Raw genomic sequence first — 19169 nt, 5'->3', positions numbered from 1 at the left:
CCAAAAGACAAACCACAGTTTTCATAAAAACAGTAGTAGATACTAAGAAACACGAACTCCACTTTCAACTGTATACATCCTATATAATACATAGTATAAAAACCACTTTCTAGCAAAGACAAGACATCAGTTCTGTTTTCTTTTCAAACTTATTCTAGGTATATAAACAAATAACTGGATAATATAAATTGAACTGATAAACATAAAAAGTTATAATGTCATTGTGACGTCATTAACATGTAACAAAGGAAATTCGTCCTCAATCTAGAGTAACAATTTTACAAAAGTATTCTGACAAAATTAAATTTGAGCTAAGAACTAAACAAATTTGATTTATCTATTTGAAGAAATAGAAGGTATCGTTAAACACAATACATGTAAAAGTAAGTTAAATATGAAAAAGATTTATTTTGATGCGTTAGATGCGTCATCAGGACAGTGCAACGTATGAAGTTAATTGATAAGAATACAAGCTGGCATTACTCGATTTTTTTCGCTTGACTAGGAGGGTTTAATCGGTTCGCTTATTTAAGACCAGTCCATCTATAGATAGATGTGTCGGGATAAACTCATCAATGAAGTGTTCAATTATTCTGCCATAACATACACGTAGTTCACTTGTTGTTGTTTTTTTTTTTATTTCGAAAAGACAGAAACAATATTACAGTCATTTCTTATAATTTAATTTCAAATTCCATTTTAAACCGCAGTTAACCATGAAAAAACGTTGGTGACGTCACGGTCACATGACAAAAGTATGTCTATGAGCTGATACACAAAACAACGTCAGCCAATCAGAAGATTTGTTACATCCAAAACTAAATTATTTACTGATACATTGAAAAAGTACTTGAAAAAATGGTAACGGGCTAAATATTACAATTTTGTTATCTATCTCATATTGGTTAAGTTTGAATGCTTGAATTTTGTTTGTAATCTAGTCATTCATGTTTCTAGAAATTCTTGATCATGTTTTTTTCATTAATGTCATCATATATGTGTTCGCTCTTCCTGGCAGTAGGTTCATCTTTCTGTTTCTTCCCACTGATAGTAACAGTGCCCTTTTGTAGTCTTGGAAATTTGAGTTTTCTGTCGTTTAGCCTCTTTTTGATCCAATCCTGGTTTCTGTACAGTGCTATAATAATTACAACTGTGGACCCAATCGTGGCAATACAGGACATATATACCACGACAGAATTGCTCTGTGAAGAACCTTTAAAAGAAAGATTTACAAATTTACAAATTAACATGTATAATATAGGTGTTTTACAACATCTATTGTTATAATGATTTATTTTTTCTTAATTAAGTCAAAAGGACAATTATCTGTATATAGTTATACGACTTCTTATTAATAATAGAATCATAATAGATTAAAGTGTTACAAGATAAGGTCAAGGAACAGTAAATTGGCTATGTCGCAGATTGTGCTGAGATTTTGCATACAACCTTAGCTCGTTGAATTACAACTGAATATCGAAAACAAATGCATTTATCTTTATCATTATCTAAAAAGTTACAGACTGATTTCTTTCAATATGGTTGACTATTTGTATAGAAAGCACACGAAATCGGCCAAAAACATTCAAAAATTTGTCTTATAAACATCAAATCTAAATCTACTCCAAAGATTTACTTAAGAAACTATATTGTGTTGACACATAAATGTCTGCTTTAATGATATAAAATAATCATATGGTGACCGGCTTCGTTTTCTGTGCAATAATTAATTTGTTACCCTGTTGGTATTGAAAAACATAAAAAATCGGCGATTAACGGCCCACAAAGCGATGACGTTACGATTATTTCGACGGTGAATGCATGTTTACCGTAAAAAAGAAGTCTGTGACCCTATTTGGTTTTTTGCCTCTTTAAAACGGAAATTATGTATCAACAAGGTATAGTTTTTTAAGAAAAATCTATAGAGTAGAATTAGAGATTTGATGATTTTTAGGCAAATTTTAGAATGTTTTTTGCTGATTTTATGTGTTTTCTATACAAATGTTAACCCATTTTGAAAGATTGCAATCAGTAATATTTTAAATGATAAATAAAGGCAACAGTAGTATACCAGTGTTCCAAATTCATAAATCTATTGAGAAAATACTAACCCGGGTTACAAACTTAAACTGAAGGAATAACTACATTATTTTTCCCATTTTCAGTTATACATGTAGTTCATCGAGCCAGAGCTGTATACATTTTACCGAAATCTGTGACGTATCCCAATAACTGTAACTTTATTTTCAACATTTCCTTATTATGTTTACATTTAAGTATCAATGATTAAAACCCTTATACACGATTTTCAAAATTTTTCATACTATTCATAAGAAAATTATAAAGCATGTTGGTTTTTATAAGATTACTTAAAACTCATTTGAACCTCTCATTATATTTTCATTCTTTAAATAAATAAATATGCACTTGCCATCATTTCGATTTATTCCTTGTCCTAGGGGATCAGTCACCTTTGCTACAAAAGAAAGAGAATAATATACGCACATGTTTACTAATTCAACCTTTAAAATGAAAACAAATCCAAAACCATCTTCCTTTGTTCATATAATGCACAATATTTGCAACGGCACACCTAGATATAGAATAAACAGATTGTATTTCGACTATCCATATCCAATAGATATACCATGAAAGAGCATTTAAATATAAACACCAATGTGGCAATGGCCTTGTTCATTGTTGAAGGCCGTACAGTAACCTATTACTTGTATAATCGTGTCTAGAGTTATCTCATTGGCAATCATATTACATCTCCTTATTATTATAAAGGTATTTGTCTATACCAATATAGTGGACATATTTGTACATGTGTGAGTTTATAGTGATTTAGATTTTAACACATTGTTGACTGCTGTAACTTTATAATCGTTCAATAGAGCAACAATTGAGATAATTCAATTTAAAGTCAAGAAAAATAAAGTTAATGCTTTTGTATGTTTTTCTTTAAAATCATGGAAACCGATATCCCAATGTTTTAATTGACTGTATCTCTGAAAATATATTAGATACATACCTCTCTTTTTTAATATCCAGAAGCGGTACAACTTGTTTGAAATTTATATGAAATTTCATCAAAATCAAACGATCATTTATGTTTTATACTTTGCCTAACATTAGCTTATATTCCATGAAATCGGCCATTACGCTTTCAATTGATATGCTATGCGTATTTTCGCAATTTATCCTTATTTCGGAGATATATAACGTCTTCCATAGATATTGTTTCATGATGATAATACTGTGAAATTGGCAAACAAGTTTGAATGGAACACATTTTCTTTTTTCAGTTTAGAATGTTTATCAAGACGTTTCTGTCGTTGGAGTACTAAATTATAATCCTTGTACCTTTGATAACTAATTGCAACTGAATTCATCCTAGCAAACAATTCAAGAAACACAATGACCAATGTCTGCATAAATATGACTTAGTCATCTGCTTTCCAAATTAGTTGGTCAAGTGCAATTTAAAGGTGTTTTTTTTATACTAATACCGTTTCAAACATGGATCATACGTTTATTATATAAACTTTTGAATGGTAAAATGTTATTGAAATCTAATATAGTTTAAACTTTTTGTCAGATCTTTTTTCAAAGAAATAACACAAGATGTTGCAAATTGTGTTTATGGAAAATAAATCAATTCATAAATCTTTCAAGTTTGCAATAGTGTTAAGTGTCCAAATTTACTACAGATTATTATTACTCTTTTGCTTCGTTCTTACTTTCATATTAATGGTTAAGATTTTGTCCGTTTTTATCTACACCATTTATAGTACATGTTAAGCAAAATAAAATTGATTTCAAAACAATAGCATTGATACATAAATCGTTATGCAAACAAAATTTGAAAATATGAATAATTTCAATTAAATAAATCATATGAAAATGTAAAGACAGCGATTTTCATAAAATGACGAATAGGATTGTACGTTTTCCCATTGAATCTTTTATGTATTTTATCTATTGCGTTATGAATATGTCCAGGGTGTTGATGTTGTACTTTTACCTTTTTCACAAAGTGGTACTTGACATGTTGTGTACATAGAGGAAATGATATTCATTATTGTTAAGGAGCAATACGTCATACTGTAAATACTTCCTTATTGAATGTGTGAATACTTAAACTTTGGTCAAGGCCTATTTTTAGAAAATATCCCCGTTTGTCAACAAACAGAATTTCAAACCTTAGAAACAAATGTTTTACTTTTAACGTTGAAAAACTATACAATGTTCAACAAACATGCAATTGACTTTTTAACACTCAGATTATGAAACGATAATACTTTCAAAACCTTATTCATGCTTTTCTTATATATGTAAAATTAAAATCAAATGACGTCAAACTAAATAGATTTTGACCAAAAACATACTTGTACGTACCAGGCGCTTGACGCTTGTTTAAGACACGATCGATAAATGAATAAAAAAAAAAAAATCGCACAAATAAAGCATTCTATCGTAACTTATGCTTCATCGCTACTACAAACATGCACTAGAGATGCTATAGATAACGAATTTAAACTGAGGGATTAAAACCAATATTTTTATTGACATGTCTGATTTTTATTAATGTACAGTTTGTTCCGATTGATTTGTTTTGATTTTTACAGGCAACTGAAAAAAAACTTAATATCAAAACTTTTAATTAGCTGAGTTTTATTTGTTATCTGCTAGTTAGAGCATCATTGAAGGAACACTAATAGTTCAAATGCGTTCAGATGTACAATTATATGAACATTCTATTCTTATATCTACCACTAAACCAGCAGGTAAGATATTTTAAGTATTGACATGACAATACGATTATTGTTTTGTTTTATCTTTGTTGTTATCACAGAAGGAAACCAATCCAAATTTGATACTTTTTGTACTTTTCTGTCATATCAACTAGTGCTCGTTTGTATTATATTAAATTTTCCACTATGTGCCTTCTAGTTTCATTGAAGAGACAGTAATCATTGATCTATCTTATGCTATGAAGGTTTATTGTTATAAGTGACCCAAATATTAATTCCAGACATATGCATATTTAATAAGGGATTATATAAAATTCCAGAACATCCTTGGGATAACTCCTGGATATAGAAAGTAGAGACGTGAAGCTAGTGTTACTTGTGATTTAGTGTACTATTGTTTGTCTGTTTGTCTTTTTCATTTTTAGCCATGGCGTTGTCAGTTAATTTTCGATTTATGAGTTTGACTTTCCCTCTGGTATCTTTCGTTCCTCTTTTAGATTAACACATATCAATACGTGATGATGTCAACTTTAACACATGGTCCCTTTGATTTAAGGGCTTGATTGGATCAGAACTAATATATCAAAGAAATCAAGATATTTAACGCAAGATATGAAATATCGTATCTAATATGAGATATATTCTAAATGGACAGTAGATATGTTACATGCTAATCATGTGACCTCCCTTGTCTTTAGTTTGATGATACTGTAGGGTTTAACATAACCACACACTTTAAACAATTTACTCAGATTATTATTACTCTTTTGCTTCGTTCTTACTTTCATATTAATGGTTAAGATTTTGTCCGTTTTTATCTACACCAGGGTTAAGAATAATAACAGATTGGTTTCGTTCATGTGAAGCTATCGTAATACGATCCCATAAAAAAATAAGTCAGCAAAATGGGAGCTCTCTTGATATGAAAACTCATTGTATGTAGAAAAGCACACTTTTCCAATGTAACGCATACGTCGTCAATCAAAGAGTTCAGCATCTTATGATGTTAGTTTCAGAAAAAAATTGTGGTGATATTAATGTAAACCTTTTTTATTATCATGTATAATTAAAAGAGTAGACAAACTTACTAAATATACAAATGATTCAAAAATGGGGATTATGAAACAAGAGCAGTGCTCTTATATGAATCCGACTCCCTGAATTAAAAATTAGATTACAAAACTATGTTTACATGCTGAATAGCAAACGAATAGGAAAGTAACAAAAATACAGTCAACGAATACAATAATAAACACAGAATGGAAATTTGGTTTGGGTCATAAAAAACATAGATGATGAAACTTTCAAAATAGGTGCAATTGGGTACTCTCATGTTACCTCCACCAGAAACGGCAAACTAAAATAATGGAAAGCCACCGATGTAAAAAAAAATTATAAAAACAGTTGAAGAGCTATATGACCAAAAAAAGACAAAAACGTAATTGCCTAATAAATCAAAAGTTTATTTACATAAATCAGGCTGTTAGTTTTCTCGTATACATTGTTTTACATTTGTCATATAGCGGACTATGCGGTATGGGCTTTATTCGTTGTTGAACGCCGTACGGTGACCTATAGTTGTTTATCTATGTGTCATTTGGTCTCTTGTGGAGAGTTATCTAATTGCATTTCCTCTTTTTTATTTTTGGCTGAAGGAGTCGAAAAATTAGTTTCTTTATAATTTCTAACTTTATAAACGAACAATTTAAGAGCAATTTGTTATTAATGACTACTGAGATGACAATACCAGTAGTGACTGGTAATACACCTGCAGAGTTTTTGAAATTCAAATTTTAAGACAACACTAAAGATTTCATGCGTCTGAAGTGCTTTTTTAGAATTTACATTTACTAGGTTCGATCAAAGCCGAGTATTTAAAATCCATTGATGTGTAAGAAAGAAAATATGCTGTTACACGTCTGACGCAAATTAAATTTTTAATTTTAACCATGGTATCTATAGTGAATTTTTTTACAGAGTTCTGAGAAAAAGGACTGAAGTCGATAGTTAAATAATAGGTTTTACGTTCACTATCACGAATTTGTTAACAAGGGCCATGTTCTCGCAATTGTAGATCTTAAGATAATAATTGTCTCTAAATTTACCGATTGAGACCTATTACCGATTGTTACTTTTTCATTGAGGTGCAAATGGAAGTGATACAGTCGTTAACCATGTCGACGCAACAATTATCGCTCCTTTTCAGTTTGGGTTATTACCTTTATTTAACTACAGTTGCCTCAGTTAGATCGTGCACATCGAATTTGTAATTTATCGTGGAAAACGTCAGTGGTGAAAAGTGTAGTATATATATAAGATCTAGAGATGATATAAACAGACAGGGTGATTGATATGATATATAACAAAGAAAAGGAAAGTTAATAAAGTATCGTTTCGCCGTTACATTTTTTCACCGCCGACTTGTCTTAAAATTAAGCGAAAGACGATATTATACAGTATAACTGTAAGTTTGTATACGTTTGAATAAAGATTTGACTTAAAAGATTCTAATGATAAGATAGAAAGGTTAAAAAGTACAGATACTGCAGTGAATAAATTTTGTAATAATGATAAACACAAATAAATCTTAAAGAATTTTGTTTAAAATTCTTGAAACCGGAGAAAACAGAGGTCGAAAAAAAAATCAAGTTTGATAAGAACCATACCAATTGGCTTTCCCTAATCGGTCAGCACAAACCCAAATGAATCTGTGAGTCCATGGCTCAGCAAATCATACAGTGTTTATAACAAATAAAATCAAGACCATTATAATTTACGTTTTTATAGATTTTTTCAAGGTTAAGCCTGTTCATTTTAGAATCTGTTGCAGTTGTAGTGAATGATAAAATTGATTTGCTTTTATTTTGTGTTATCGACCTATTATTTCTTCGTGATATTTTGCATTTTCAGAAAGTAGAGAAACGGATGTTCCACTATGTTTATATTGTTTCAGCGATTGATTATGATTGCAACAACAGTCAGGCGACAATGTGTCACATATCAGGTATTTCCGGTATTGATTTATTGTGGAAGTTTATCAACACCAGGAAATATACATTTATTTTTATGATATTTCTTTTTCATATATATGTTGTCAAATCATTAAAAACATAATTAAACAAAATAGATTCTATGTAGAACTTTTAGTATCTACGTTTCCGGACGTTCTCATTCCGAGATTACCCCGATTGTCATTTCATAATCTAATGGTATGTAGTGAATGTTAAGGGCATGTTTATCGAAGCTCTCTTAGGATTAGAACGTGTCCTAAGACCAATTTAGGACACATATTAGTATTACAAAGGTTTAACAAGCATATTCCTTAGATTTGTCCTAACTTTAGGAAACCTATTCAGGATGACAAATATTCCCATGCTTTGTTTTTGGTTGTAATATCTATCCGTCCTATTCGATCCTGCCTTTGTTATTAATTTATCCTGACTTTTTTTGCAAGAAAAAAGTTAAAATTTAATACTTTTTTCAATTAGTTTGTTCAATTCTTCTATAAAACATAATTACATATTTTTTCTAATGTTTTGTTTCATAGAGTCTAAATGTACAATTATAATATAAAAATCATTGTTTACCCTTAGTTTAACACTTATAACTGTTTTATTAATATTAAACTTTTTTTTAATCAATAAAATTGGTTAACTTTGATACAATATGTTTTCATTTTTAATTTGCAATGGTATTTTACGTCAATACTTAAGGTAGCGGTAATGACATCATAGCTAAGATAATCCTAAGAAAGCTACGATGTGCATGCTGAGATGTGTCGTAAGTCGGTCCTAACTTTATTCTAACTTCTGTCCTAAAAAATTCTTTGGACCGATCTTTGGACCGATCTTTGGACAGTCTCGAAAAACAGGCCCCAGGGGCTGCGTCAACGAAGATATCCCAGGGATAAGTTTTATGAAGGTCGTATTACACGTCGGTCCTAAGTCATGTTAACAAAACTCTCCTAAAATAAGATATGTCCTAAATTTGGTCCTAAAGTTGGGGTATATAAATAGGTGTCTTAGGAGAGTCCTAAAAGTTACAATGTTCTAAAACGAAATAAAAACAACAAATATGGCATAAAATCACTAATAAAAATACTAATACAATATTAAACTATTGTAATGTTATAAGAATCAAACTAATCAAACAAAATATTTTTCAATATTTGTTCAAGATTTCAATTGTGTTATATTATTTTAAATTTGTAGACACATTTGATCTCTAAAAAAACTTCCAGATACATGTATCAACAAAACGCGTTTATAGTATTCAGTTTGAGTTATTAGAATAATAAGCATAATACAAGAACTTTTGTGGTTGTGTTAGAAATAACTGGATGCACATATCTAAATACATATGTCATAGTGTTACGCTCATATATAGAATAAGTGGTGCTGTCCTTTTTGAAGGTTCGAAAATACTACATGTATCATCATGAGTGACATTTTTGTACCTAGGAAAACAGTGCAATGTTTGTCCTAACTAGAACACACCCATGTCGCGGGTCCGTCACTAAATTAAAGTATATATAACTATGCGTAAGCTTTATTTTAGTATTGGTATTGTCATCTGATAAAGTCATGCCGATTATAAGATACACAGTTTTCTCTGCTTTCAAATCTTTCTGTTTCAACCCGTCGACCTGAAACTTATCAATTATTGGTAAAAATAATTATTTGGAAACAAATGGTCCAGGAATGGAGTATTTTTTAATCAACAGCAGTGTAAATAAAGTTAAATACTTTTATTCGCTGTTTTACGTCATGCCCGCTAACAAATTGAAAACTGTACCTATACGCTTTATTTTAAGTCCAGATTTTAGTATTCGTATTGTTATCTTAGAAAGTCTTACTGATTAAAATACTACAATAGGAAACAATTTGGCAATGATTGAATTAAGTAGTGTCAACCCTGTGATTATGACCTGTGTATATATCAAAGTCCTTGATACACCGTTTGGTGGTGCGCCTGTCAGATGCGGAACATACAGATAAGGTAACAGGTAACAGGTGAATATACTATTGGTATCGATATCGGATTCGACCCGGAACTAGTTAATTATTGGCACTATTAATTATGTGGAAAACAAAAGGGTCTGGAGTGGTGTAATTTATAATCTACACCATTGTCCTATATTAGTTATATATAAAGTTGTATTCTTTGATTTGTCGTTATTACCCAATGACGACTGACAAATTGGACCTCGTTAAAACGTATCTTCTAGTAACTTCATATAACTTGAATTACTAGCCTTACTTGCATGTTTTACTTAGACACATATTTTTTTTAAACTTCATATGCATGACATACACATATTAATACAATGATATATTAAAACTAAGGGATTCGGAAACAAGAATCCCTTATACTAATCGGAAATAACTGAAAATAAAAATCAGTTTTTTACGTCAGCTCTTAAAGTTTCTTATGTATATGTACCAGTGGCGGTGTGTCTTTCCAGGACTTTGTCAAGACTGTCTCACCCAATTACAATCCTAATCATTCATGAAAGACGCTATATTCCAAATCGGTTTGAATCTACTAAAAGTTGTTGCACTTGTTTAAACACGAGTAGATTTTCATCTTGACTAGGGTTACTGCGGCCAAATAGGAGTATTTTGATATAATAATTGTATGGGAACGGAATTGTTTCTATCGTACGTTTTCGGACAAGGGAGTAGTAATTACACTCAAGAAGAAAATGTTTACTGCTATCGATTCTACCGCACAGTACAGTTTTTACTTTCTACAAGATTTCTCTTAAATAAATGTTCGTTTAGATTGCTACAATCCATCCGAAGTCTGGCATACAATATTTGTCCTTTCCTGTCTCCATAAAAATTTAAAAAAAATCGTATTTTACTTATATTTTGATTAAAGTGACGTTGAAGTGTAAACTTTGATTGACTTAATCTGATATCATCCGGAATAGCATTCCAGGATCGAATAACTGATGGAAGAAAAGATTTTTGATAGAATGCTGTTGTATACTTTATATGTTACGTGTCATTCGGTCGTCTTGTGTCATATTTATGCATATTAAACAATTGTTGAGGGATAATATCGCTTAAATAATCAGGGGTCTTATTGTGAAACATTTAATGAAATTTTAGAATTTTTTGTTTTTTACGTCTTTCTGAAAGTAACTCCCATTCCGTTTCGTCGAATAATTTACTTACATGTTTTGTCTTCATTATAGTTTGTTACACACCCAATTAGATTGTCACAACTACAAAATATATTCAATACATCCTTTTGTAATCTAGGGATTGAAATTATTCTATAGCATATTATTAATAAGTCAACAACTATATTGCTAATTAATAAACCGTTTATGTCTTGTTCGTTGTGTTCTCATTTCTCGTTTCATATGCAATAATCAGCTCATGCTTATATACTAGACATTAATTAAGTACTAACTCATGGAAGCCATAGATTTGTTGGTAATAAACACTAATTTCTCGATTGTAATAGGACAGATACGATCATTAAAAATTTGAAACAAGGGTAGTTATGCCATTTGCTTGGCTGTTCTATTTCACCCGCTGTTAGAAAAAAATCTGACATATCTATAGCTTGTTTGAATTATTTCTTAAATGACCGCTAGACAAAATGTGTTTAACTCAACGCAAACATTTGCTTTTTTGTTTAATTCCCATTGTTTTTTGCAAGCTACCGTCAAATCCGCGGTTATCTTTCCGTAACTACGGGGCCGCCATGTTGACTTGCAGAAATCAGTAAATGTGCGAACGTTGGAATATAATAAAACGTATAACAACACCTACCTCAAAACTCAATTTTAATGCAGTATTCTTCGAATATAGAGGTTGAAAACAACGGAAAATTGGCGTCATATATTGAACTGACTTTAATGCGCCGATAACATTAATGGAATTTCGCATAATTATATTTCATTTTGATTGTGTACTTTTTCTCCGAGCTCTAATTCATAAATTCTTTTTGTTCTGCCCCAGGTTATGTGTGTTTTTTAATTGAATTTTTAAAGATAGTGAAATTGGCAAAGCGTTTGTTCAAAGAGCGCTAGCGTTTGCACATAGCTAACGATATATGTGGATTTACATGGGAGGTATCTAGTAACAGCCATTATTATGTTCACCTCTGAGCCTGCGCTAAGCATAGATATATTGAAAATATTATCACGGAGTTGTTTACAAAGTGAAAGAAGCACGTCATATTAGAGTCTTTAACTTTTAGTGTGTGACATCGATAGTTTTCTGTCCAATAATTATAGATAGGTTTGTTGAATGTGTGCACGTTATATGTTTGTTTACATATTTTGATTTGAATATAGACCTGCCAAAAATAAATTGTTTCATTGTATATGGGAATGAAATCAAGTTTATATTCAGTTTAAAAAAAATCGTGTTCCTATATGTTATTAATAAAATTAGTTTGGTGTGTTTTTATTTACAAAAGTCAACAATATGTGTGACCGTCATTTCAAGACAAGTGGCTGATGTCTTATCGTGTTATTAAAACTGCGTTGAATTGTATTTTTGATAGTTTGTTCATGTTGACCAAGTCGACCCAATATTGCAGGACTTTCTTTTTTCAATGTTAATCCTTTTTCGTCCTAAATCAACGTTTAAAACTGAGCTTCATTACTGTATGATGATTGTATGTAGTAATTGAAGGGGTTAATATGGCTATTTGGTATTTTTAAGACATTAGAACTCATCGTAAGCAGATAAAATACCTATTATATTGTACGTATTTAATAAATATTTCTGAAGGAATTGCAAAGAAAATATACATAGCGGAATGTGACGTTTTAAAAATACAATTTGTCAAATGAATTACACTCAAAATTGTACAATTTTTTTATTTTTGAAATGACTAGAGACGGTTTAACTGCAACCCTTGCATTTTCCTACCGTTCATTTTCCGAACAGGAGCACACAAGTGCACAATTTTCGCTGTATTTATTTTTTGGACATGGAAAACAAATATTTGCCTCTTCATCTGTAATATAACCCTTTGGACAATCTAGAATACAATGAAAATATAGAATACTTAGCAATATTACATTCAAGGTTCACTTTGCAGCAGCTGCTCTGTTCTACATTTTTGCTGTTATCTTTTTTAACAAAATGCCTACCTTGGTTTACTGAAAGATGACTGATAATTGTATGGTAGCATAAACGAAATGACACAATTAATGCAGTTCATGGAGACAAATGTCTTGAAACAACAATAATAATAAAACTGTTACTGGACAGATTCGGATTCAGATTCAATATTTAACTATTAAAGTCATATGAATCGAGCGACTGGTGAAAAATATTGTTTATCCAATTCTTGAACCAATGCATGTATTTATCATAAACTTAGTCTTCTGTGCACGATTTTATCATTTTTTTACGCAAACAAAATGTATAATCGTAATTTTTATTTCTCTCTGTCTGTTTAAATGTGAAAATATTGTAGCTACTTAATTGTCGTATTTTGAAGCCGTAGTTTACCGATTGTTACCTTAAAGTAAACAATAAAAAACAAACAAAGAAGTATGGATATTGAGCATATATATACGTGTATAACGTGTACAATCAGACAACTGTTTATTTTAATGACAGATCCATGTTATTGCGATCGCCGGATTTTTACGAGAAGGGGTTACGCTAAGGTCACTTGCATACGGAAAATATATCGGCGAATTGCTTCCTGGAAGCAAGCAATTAAAAAAATTTACTTCTTCTAAATGTGGACAAATTAAAGAATTGTCTTCCGTAAAAGTATATGTACATAAGTTGTATAATAAAAGCTATCAATTTAGTTATAAAAAAACATATGCATCATTTTTTTACAGTAATTTGAGGTTTCATTTGACTTTACAGTCTCACCACTTGTAACATTAATATGCAATACAATCATCATAATATATTTTATATATAAAATATTGAATAAAACAGGATTTAAAAAAAAATACAAGTACCATTCTATAAAGAACGATGAGAGAATATAGAAATCAAAATAAATTATTACTATTATAATTATATTTATCATGTCAAAAATATATAAAAAAAACACTATTTCTTCTACTTAAAATATTACCATTACGTTTTCGTCAAATAAACTTAAACGCAAATCTGCACAATAAGGACAGTCTTATCCAACATGTTACTCATGTTTAATTTTATTTTTGCATAAGAGAGGTTCAACATTTGAATATTATTGTTTTATTGCATACATTTTTTTTAAAGATAAATAATGCATATGCACATGTAGTTACGGTAAGTAGCCTTTTTAACTAATTTTTGGTTTCTAATGTAAAATTAGAATAATAGGCGAAAAAGCCTTTGTGAGACCTCGAAATTGAAAGTATTATCCTTTTCCCTTATTAAACTATTTTATCAATAAAAAAAATCACCAAACAAATAATCGTGCTTTTGTACTGGCTGTTGTCAAAGGGAGACGATTCAATCTCAATCTCAATGTCTTTAAATCCCAGGAGAGATAAATATTGTTATACGAAGGGGTAGCTCATCAACTATAGTCTATTTTTAAAAGATCTTCTAGATATTTATTCCACTTACCCATGTTTTATAATTATTCCTCATTTTGGGCTCGCAAAGTAAACTTTAATAAAAACCCTGAATATATATTTGCTATGTAATCTTTGTGTGCGCTGAGACCATATAGTTGATAGTAAAAAAAATACGCATGGGAGTTTAAAACGAGATGTGTGCAAAATATGACCATTATTGGAGCAAACAAATCTGACTCGTAATTTTGGCAAATATAGGAAACCAATCAGGTAGTATGATATAATTTGACGCCGAGTGATGAGTTGGTGATGGGTGCGAGTCATTGTGACACTGATAAGGGGGTGGACAGAATTATGGGAACTATGGAATGAGAGGACTAGAAATGAGAATTTGATGGATGAAAGCTTGAGGCAGGATGGTTTTATTCGTGAGAAACGTGTTGTTAAAACAGAGATAATTCATGTTGATGAAAAGCATAGGAATGATAGGAGTGAAGAGGAACAGAATATTGAGTTCAGTAGGAGTTTGGGGAGGGAACAGGGAATCTTTTCCCCCTGTCCACCAAATAACTCAAAGCCATTAAAGAAATAAGGGAATGGGGTCGGACATGTATAGAGATCACTTTTTCAGGGGATGCAGACGTCAGATTGGTCTAGTTGGACAAGTTATGAATATAAAGACGATTGCTTCCGAATAAAATAGCGCTAAATTATAAAAGAAATGAAAACAATATATAATTTATTTGATAAGTACTTTTTTTTTATTATGTAGACCAAAGGTAGAGAAATGTAGTATTGCATGATTCCAATAATTAAGAACGCATCCGGCAGAGCACAGCTTCCTATGGTTACACTGAACATCAGTGCACAGACATTTCAAGTATTAAATATTGTCAACCCCCATATTCAGCTTTAGCCTAAACAGTAATGCAAAGTGCCATTGAGTGCTTTCAATCAACATTATCTATCCATACGACATATATAAAATGATTAAGTCTTTCAACAAAGGTTATAAATGATAAGCAACGATGCAAATATTGAACTGTACAACATAAATAATTATCGTTAACAAATCAATTCAAAACAGCAATATCTTATCAATTTATCAAATATGTACTGAAAAGTGTCATGTAAATCGTTAAATGTAGAAACAGGCAAATTCTATTTTTAAACAAGGGAAATAACAATTACATGACAATCCTGTCTTCCAAATGTATTTAAAAACATTTTGTTTGTATACACAACTACTAATTAGAAAGAAAGAAAAAACACACACACACATTGAAGATAACATGTGTTTTAGTTGCATCATCTTTATTGTTGATAGACAACTGCCAACCTGTACTTGAAACAAACAATGGTATGGAACAAACTATACACTACGAACGACAACTCGACCTAAAATCTTACTCACATTTGTTAATAATGTAAACAAACATTGATTTAAAAAATCCGGTAATATGTAGCAAATAATAACAATCAGAATGCTGTAGTAAAGATCATAAAAAATTGATCTGGTTTGCCGCCTGGAGATGCCGATATGTGATATTTTACAAAATCATGTTTTCAGGGGAAGTGATGAATTGTCCTGGCCAAAATTACAATTAATTCAGGTATCTAACATTACTAACATATATTGATACCACGATAATACATTGATAATACTGCCTTGTGAAATATGCCTTATTGTAAAAGAATGCTTCAATAGTTCTGTCGTCGACGGCCAAAGAAAAAATCGTGATGACAAAGCATGCAATTCCGGGAATTGACCGTCTCCAAAAATATTAAGTTCTAAAATTGAGTTATCGTCCTTTTCGCGCTAGACGACTATTGAAAGGTAAGTCTTTTTCGTAAATATGGCCGTACTAAGTACAGACAAACCTATGCATCTTTAAAGGTTTTAAAGTTTCGCTGGACCTAGATAAATAAAATTAAGATGTATTTTTAGTTTCAGAATGTTAAAAACTTTACTAGATTTTGCTATTAACGTATTCCTGCAGAATGTGCCAAAATAAACTAAGTTGGGAAAGAAGTTTGAGAAGCTCCCCTCATATCATACAAGTGTAGAGTTAGTTTGATTTAAATGACCAATAGATGGACAATAGACCGCTGTGTCGAAACTACACAGGCAAAAAATGTTTGAACTCGATGGTATCTAATGTTCGGCATAGAGGCGGAACATTAATAGACAGAGAAAATATAGGTTTCCGTTTATTTATTTGTTAGTTTTATGATATCGAGGAATATGTATACAAATATAACTATTTTCTATAGTGAGGTATAATATTTTCTACAACCGTTCTATATTAACGAAGCAATAGGTAAAAATGCACTTCGAAATGACGAATTGAGTGAACATTGTCTCGAATTTGTTTAATATCTCGTTAAATTGTTCAAGTTGTACGGGAAAAAAGGAAGAAAAGAAAGATATTGACACGGAGATTGCAAAACTAACCTGTTATAGCACCCTAATGCTTGTATTTCTGTGTATGAAATGAAAGAAATTGGTCATGTCAAAATGGAAGAGACCGGTTTTGTCAATTTGTACATCCCGGTTTGTTCCTATATTTCTTAAGGTAGATCCCGGTTGTGTAACGAAATAATTGCATAATTGCATAACATAATTGGACTTTGGCGTTCAAAAGGATTCTGGTAGCTCGTTGGAAAACGATTTCTTTCAGATCAACTTATTTTTTATTTGAATCTGTAAACACCTGATTACTTCTCTATTGGAAATAATTAAAAAAATATCTTAACTGCGAAATATATAGAAATGAAGGTTATATTCTGTTGAATAAACAGAAACGTTTCTTTTATCTGTATATTAATGTTCCATCACCGTGTTGGATGTTAGATACCATCGAGTCAAACATCTTTTGTCTGTGTAGTTTAGACAGTGTAGACATCTGCCAAAAATAGTTGATTTAAACTGTGTAATTGTGTGGACCGTATCAAATGAAACTCCTGGTTTTTTTGCTACCTTTTGCAGACTGGAAAAAAATGCACATCAAAATCTTGGTAAGTTTGCAATTTTCTGAAACATTGACTTTGTGCAACTTTTATATATCTAGGTCCTGTCATGTCTTTTAATGTTCCTCGATGCATTAATTTGTCTTTACTCAGAGTAGATTCTGTGGTGTAAAACGGCCATATTTTTCAATTCCTTTAGATGAATCTTAACAAGGAGGTGAAACATGTTGGTTATTAAACAAAGAGGTGACACGTCATGCTGGCTATTGAACAAAGGGTTGACACATAATGGTAATCAAACAATAGACGCACTTATGTTGGTATATATAGTGGAAAATATACATTATTTCGATTCTTCACTAATATGTTAATCATTTTGCTTGATATCTTAATGCTGAAATAATATATATGAATGTTAATTTTTGTTTGTACGTATGTATGAATTAGAGAAGAAGTGACTTACGTGTGTCTTGTCTATTTTTCCCTTTTGAACAATAAAACATGTTAAAATTATCTGGAACATAGACTATCAAGCGATTACAATAGGTGGAACATCATGTATGCTTATGATTCCCTCCTATTTGTCTACTACCAAACATACTACGACACATGACGATGTACGATCGTGAGTAAATTCTCAAAGCAACAAAATGGCCACGAAGACATTGGAACGATAATCTTCTGAAGTACATAATAGATTAGTCATCAAGCCTGCCAGTAAAAAAATACACAATTCGTCATAATCTAGCAGTAATATATCTGACTGTAAAGTTTTTTTTATCGACAAACAGTTGAAAGATTAAGGTTGGACACATACAGATTATTCGATCACATTTCAAGAATGCAATAGCTTGTGTAGTAGACGGACAATTGATCCATGCTTTATCTTAAAATGATTTTTAAAAGCATATAAAGTTTTCAACAAACTATGAATATCCAGTCTGTATGCATTTAGTAGTAAAGTTAAAACATAGATACAGACTGGTGTTCTTGACATCAATACTTGATTTATTTGATTGTTAGTCAAGACATTCACATTTTGTTTTCAGCATTTAAGTTTGATTTCCCCTATGTATGTCTCAAACTGATTATTAATAATCAGTCACATACTTGTCTTGTATATAGGGGTGATAAAAATTTTAGGATAAGATTTACACAATTTCATTTGGCTTTATTTTCCAAACTATGACTATTAAATCCTCCATATACAACATGTATTAAAAGTATGCATAAATGTCTTTTCCAAAGATACATGCATATTAAATGCATGCTGTTAGTATCGTAATTGATGTTCTTTTATTTCATAAACACGGAACTGCTTTACTTACATTCACACTTTCCATTACTGGGGATGGCATTATAACAGCAAAAGTATTGTAATACGTATTTTTCTCCAATCCTAAAAGATACAAAATATGGTGAGAAATAACTGGTTTACAGATAGTCCAACTGCAAGAACCCTTAATATCCTAGTATGTTGTTATGTGTATTCATGTTTCATTTCTGTAACCATGCATCATAGTTGTCTTACTTGGTTGTCAATCGAAGCCACCTCTATTATTCTTTACAAGCTTTGTAAAATTCCATTAGGGTTTGAGACATTCATTGAGTTCTACAATATGTTAATATTAGACTTTATTTAAATGCTAACACCATAAAATCACAGTTATTCCGGGAATTATCTTAAAATAGATTATATTGTGTTCCTGTAATTGTTAAGAATTCCATGATGATTTGATCATTACGTTTTTGTATTATAATTTTTTTTTGACCGAAATAACTGTGATTTTATGGTGTTAGCATTTAAATAAAGTCTAATACTAATGTTTATTTGTGTAGTTCTCTGTCCTTAATTATTTTGCATTTTTATTTGTACTGTAGTCCTGTCATGTAATGTTGTCATTTTAGTGTCATATTTTCCATTGTCGTATAAA

The 19169-nt window shown here is 30.8% G+C and overlaps 1 protein-coding gene and 1 long non-coding RNA gene across 2 annotated transcripts in view; both read right to left on the bottom strand.

Annotated features, from left to right (window-relative positions):
• Positions 1-624: 624 nt before the first annotated feature.
• LOC139483951 (uncharacterized) overlaps positions 625-19169 on the bottom strand; it is a 201899-nt gene continuing 183354 nt past the window's right edge. The window contains exons 6-7 of the mRNA XM_071267674.1: positions 2432-2476; positions 625-1213 (exon numbers count right to left, since the gene is read on the bottom strand). Coding sequence (XP_071123775.1) covers positions 954-1213; positions 2432-2476 — 305 coding nt within the window. The 3' untranslated portion in view covers positions 625-953. The remainder of the gene's footprint in view (positions 1214-2431; positions 2477-19169) is intronic.
• LOC139484852 (uncharacterized) lies at positions 10940-18636 on the bottom strand. The gene is made up of 3 exons (XR_011655171.1): positions 18564-18636; positions 12656-12767; positions 10940-10989 (listed from the first exon to the last, which is right to left on the bottom strand). It is a non-coding gene; the product is annotated as an uncharacterized lncRNA (long non-coding RNA).

The sequence above is a fragment of the Mytilus edulis genome, chromosome 8, assembly GCF_963676685.1.
Source record: "Mytilus edulis chromosome 8, xbMytEdul2.2, whole genome shotgun sequence".
Taxonomy (NCBI): Eukaryota; Metazoa; Mollusca; class Bivalvia; order Mytilida; family Mytilidae; genus Mytilus; species Mytilus edulis.
The sequence above is the reverse complement of the archived record's forward strand: the minus strand, read 5'-3'. Positions and strand labels throughout refer to the sequence as shown.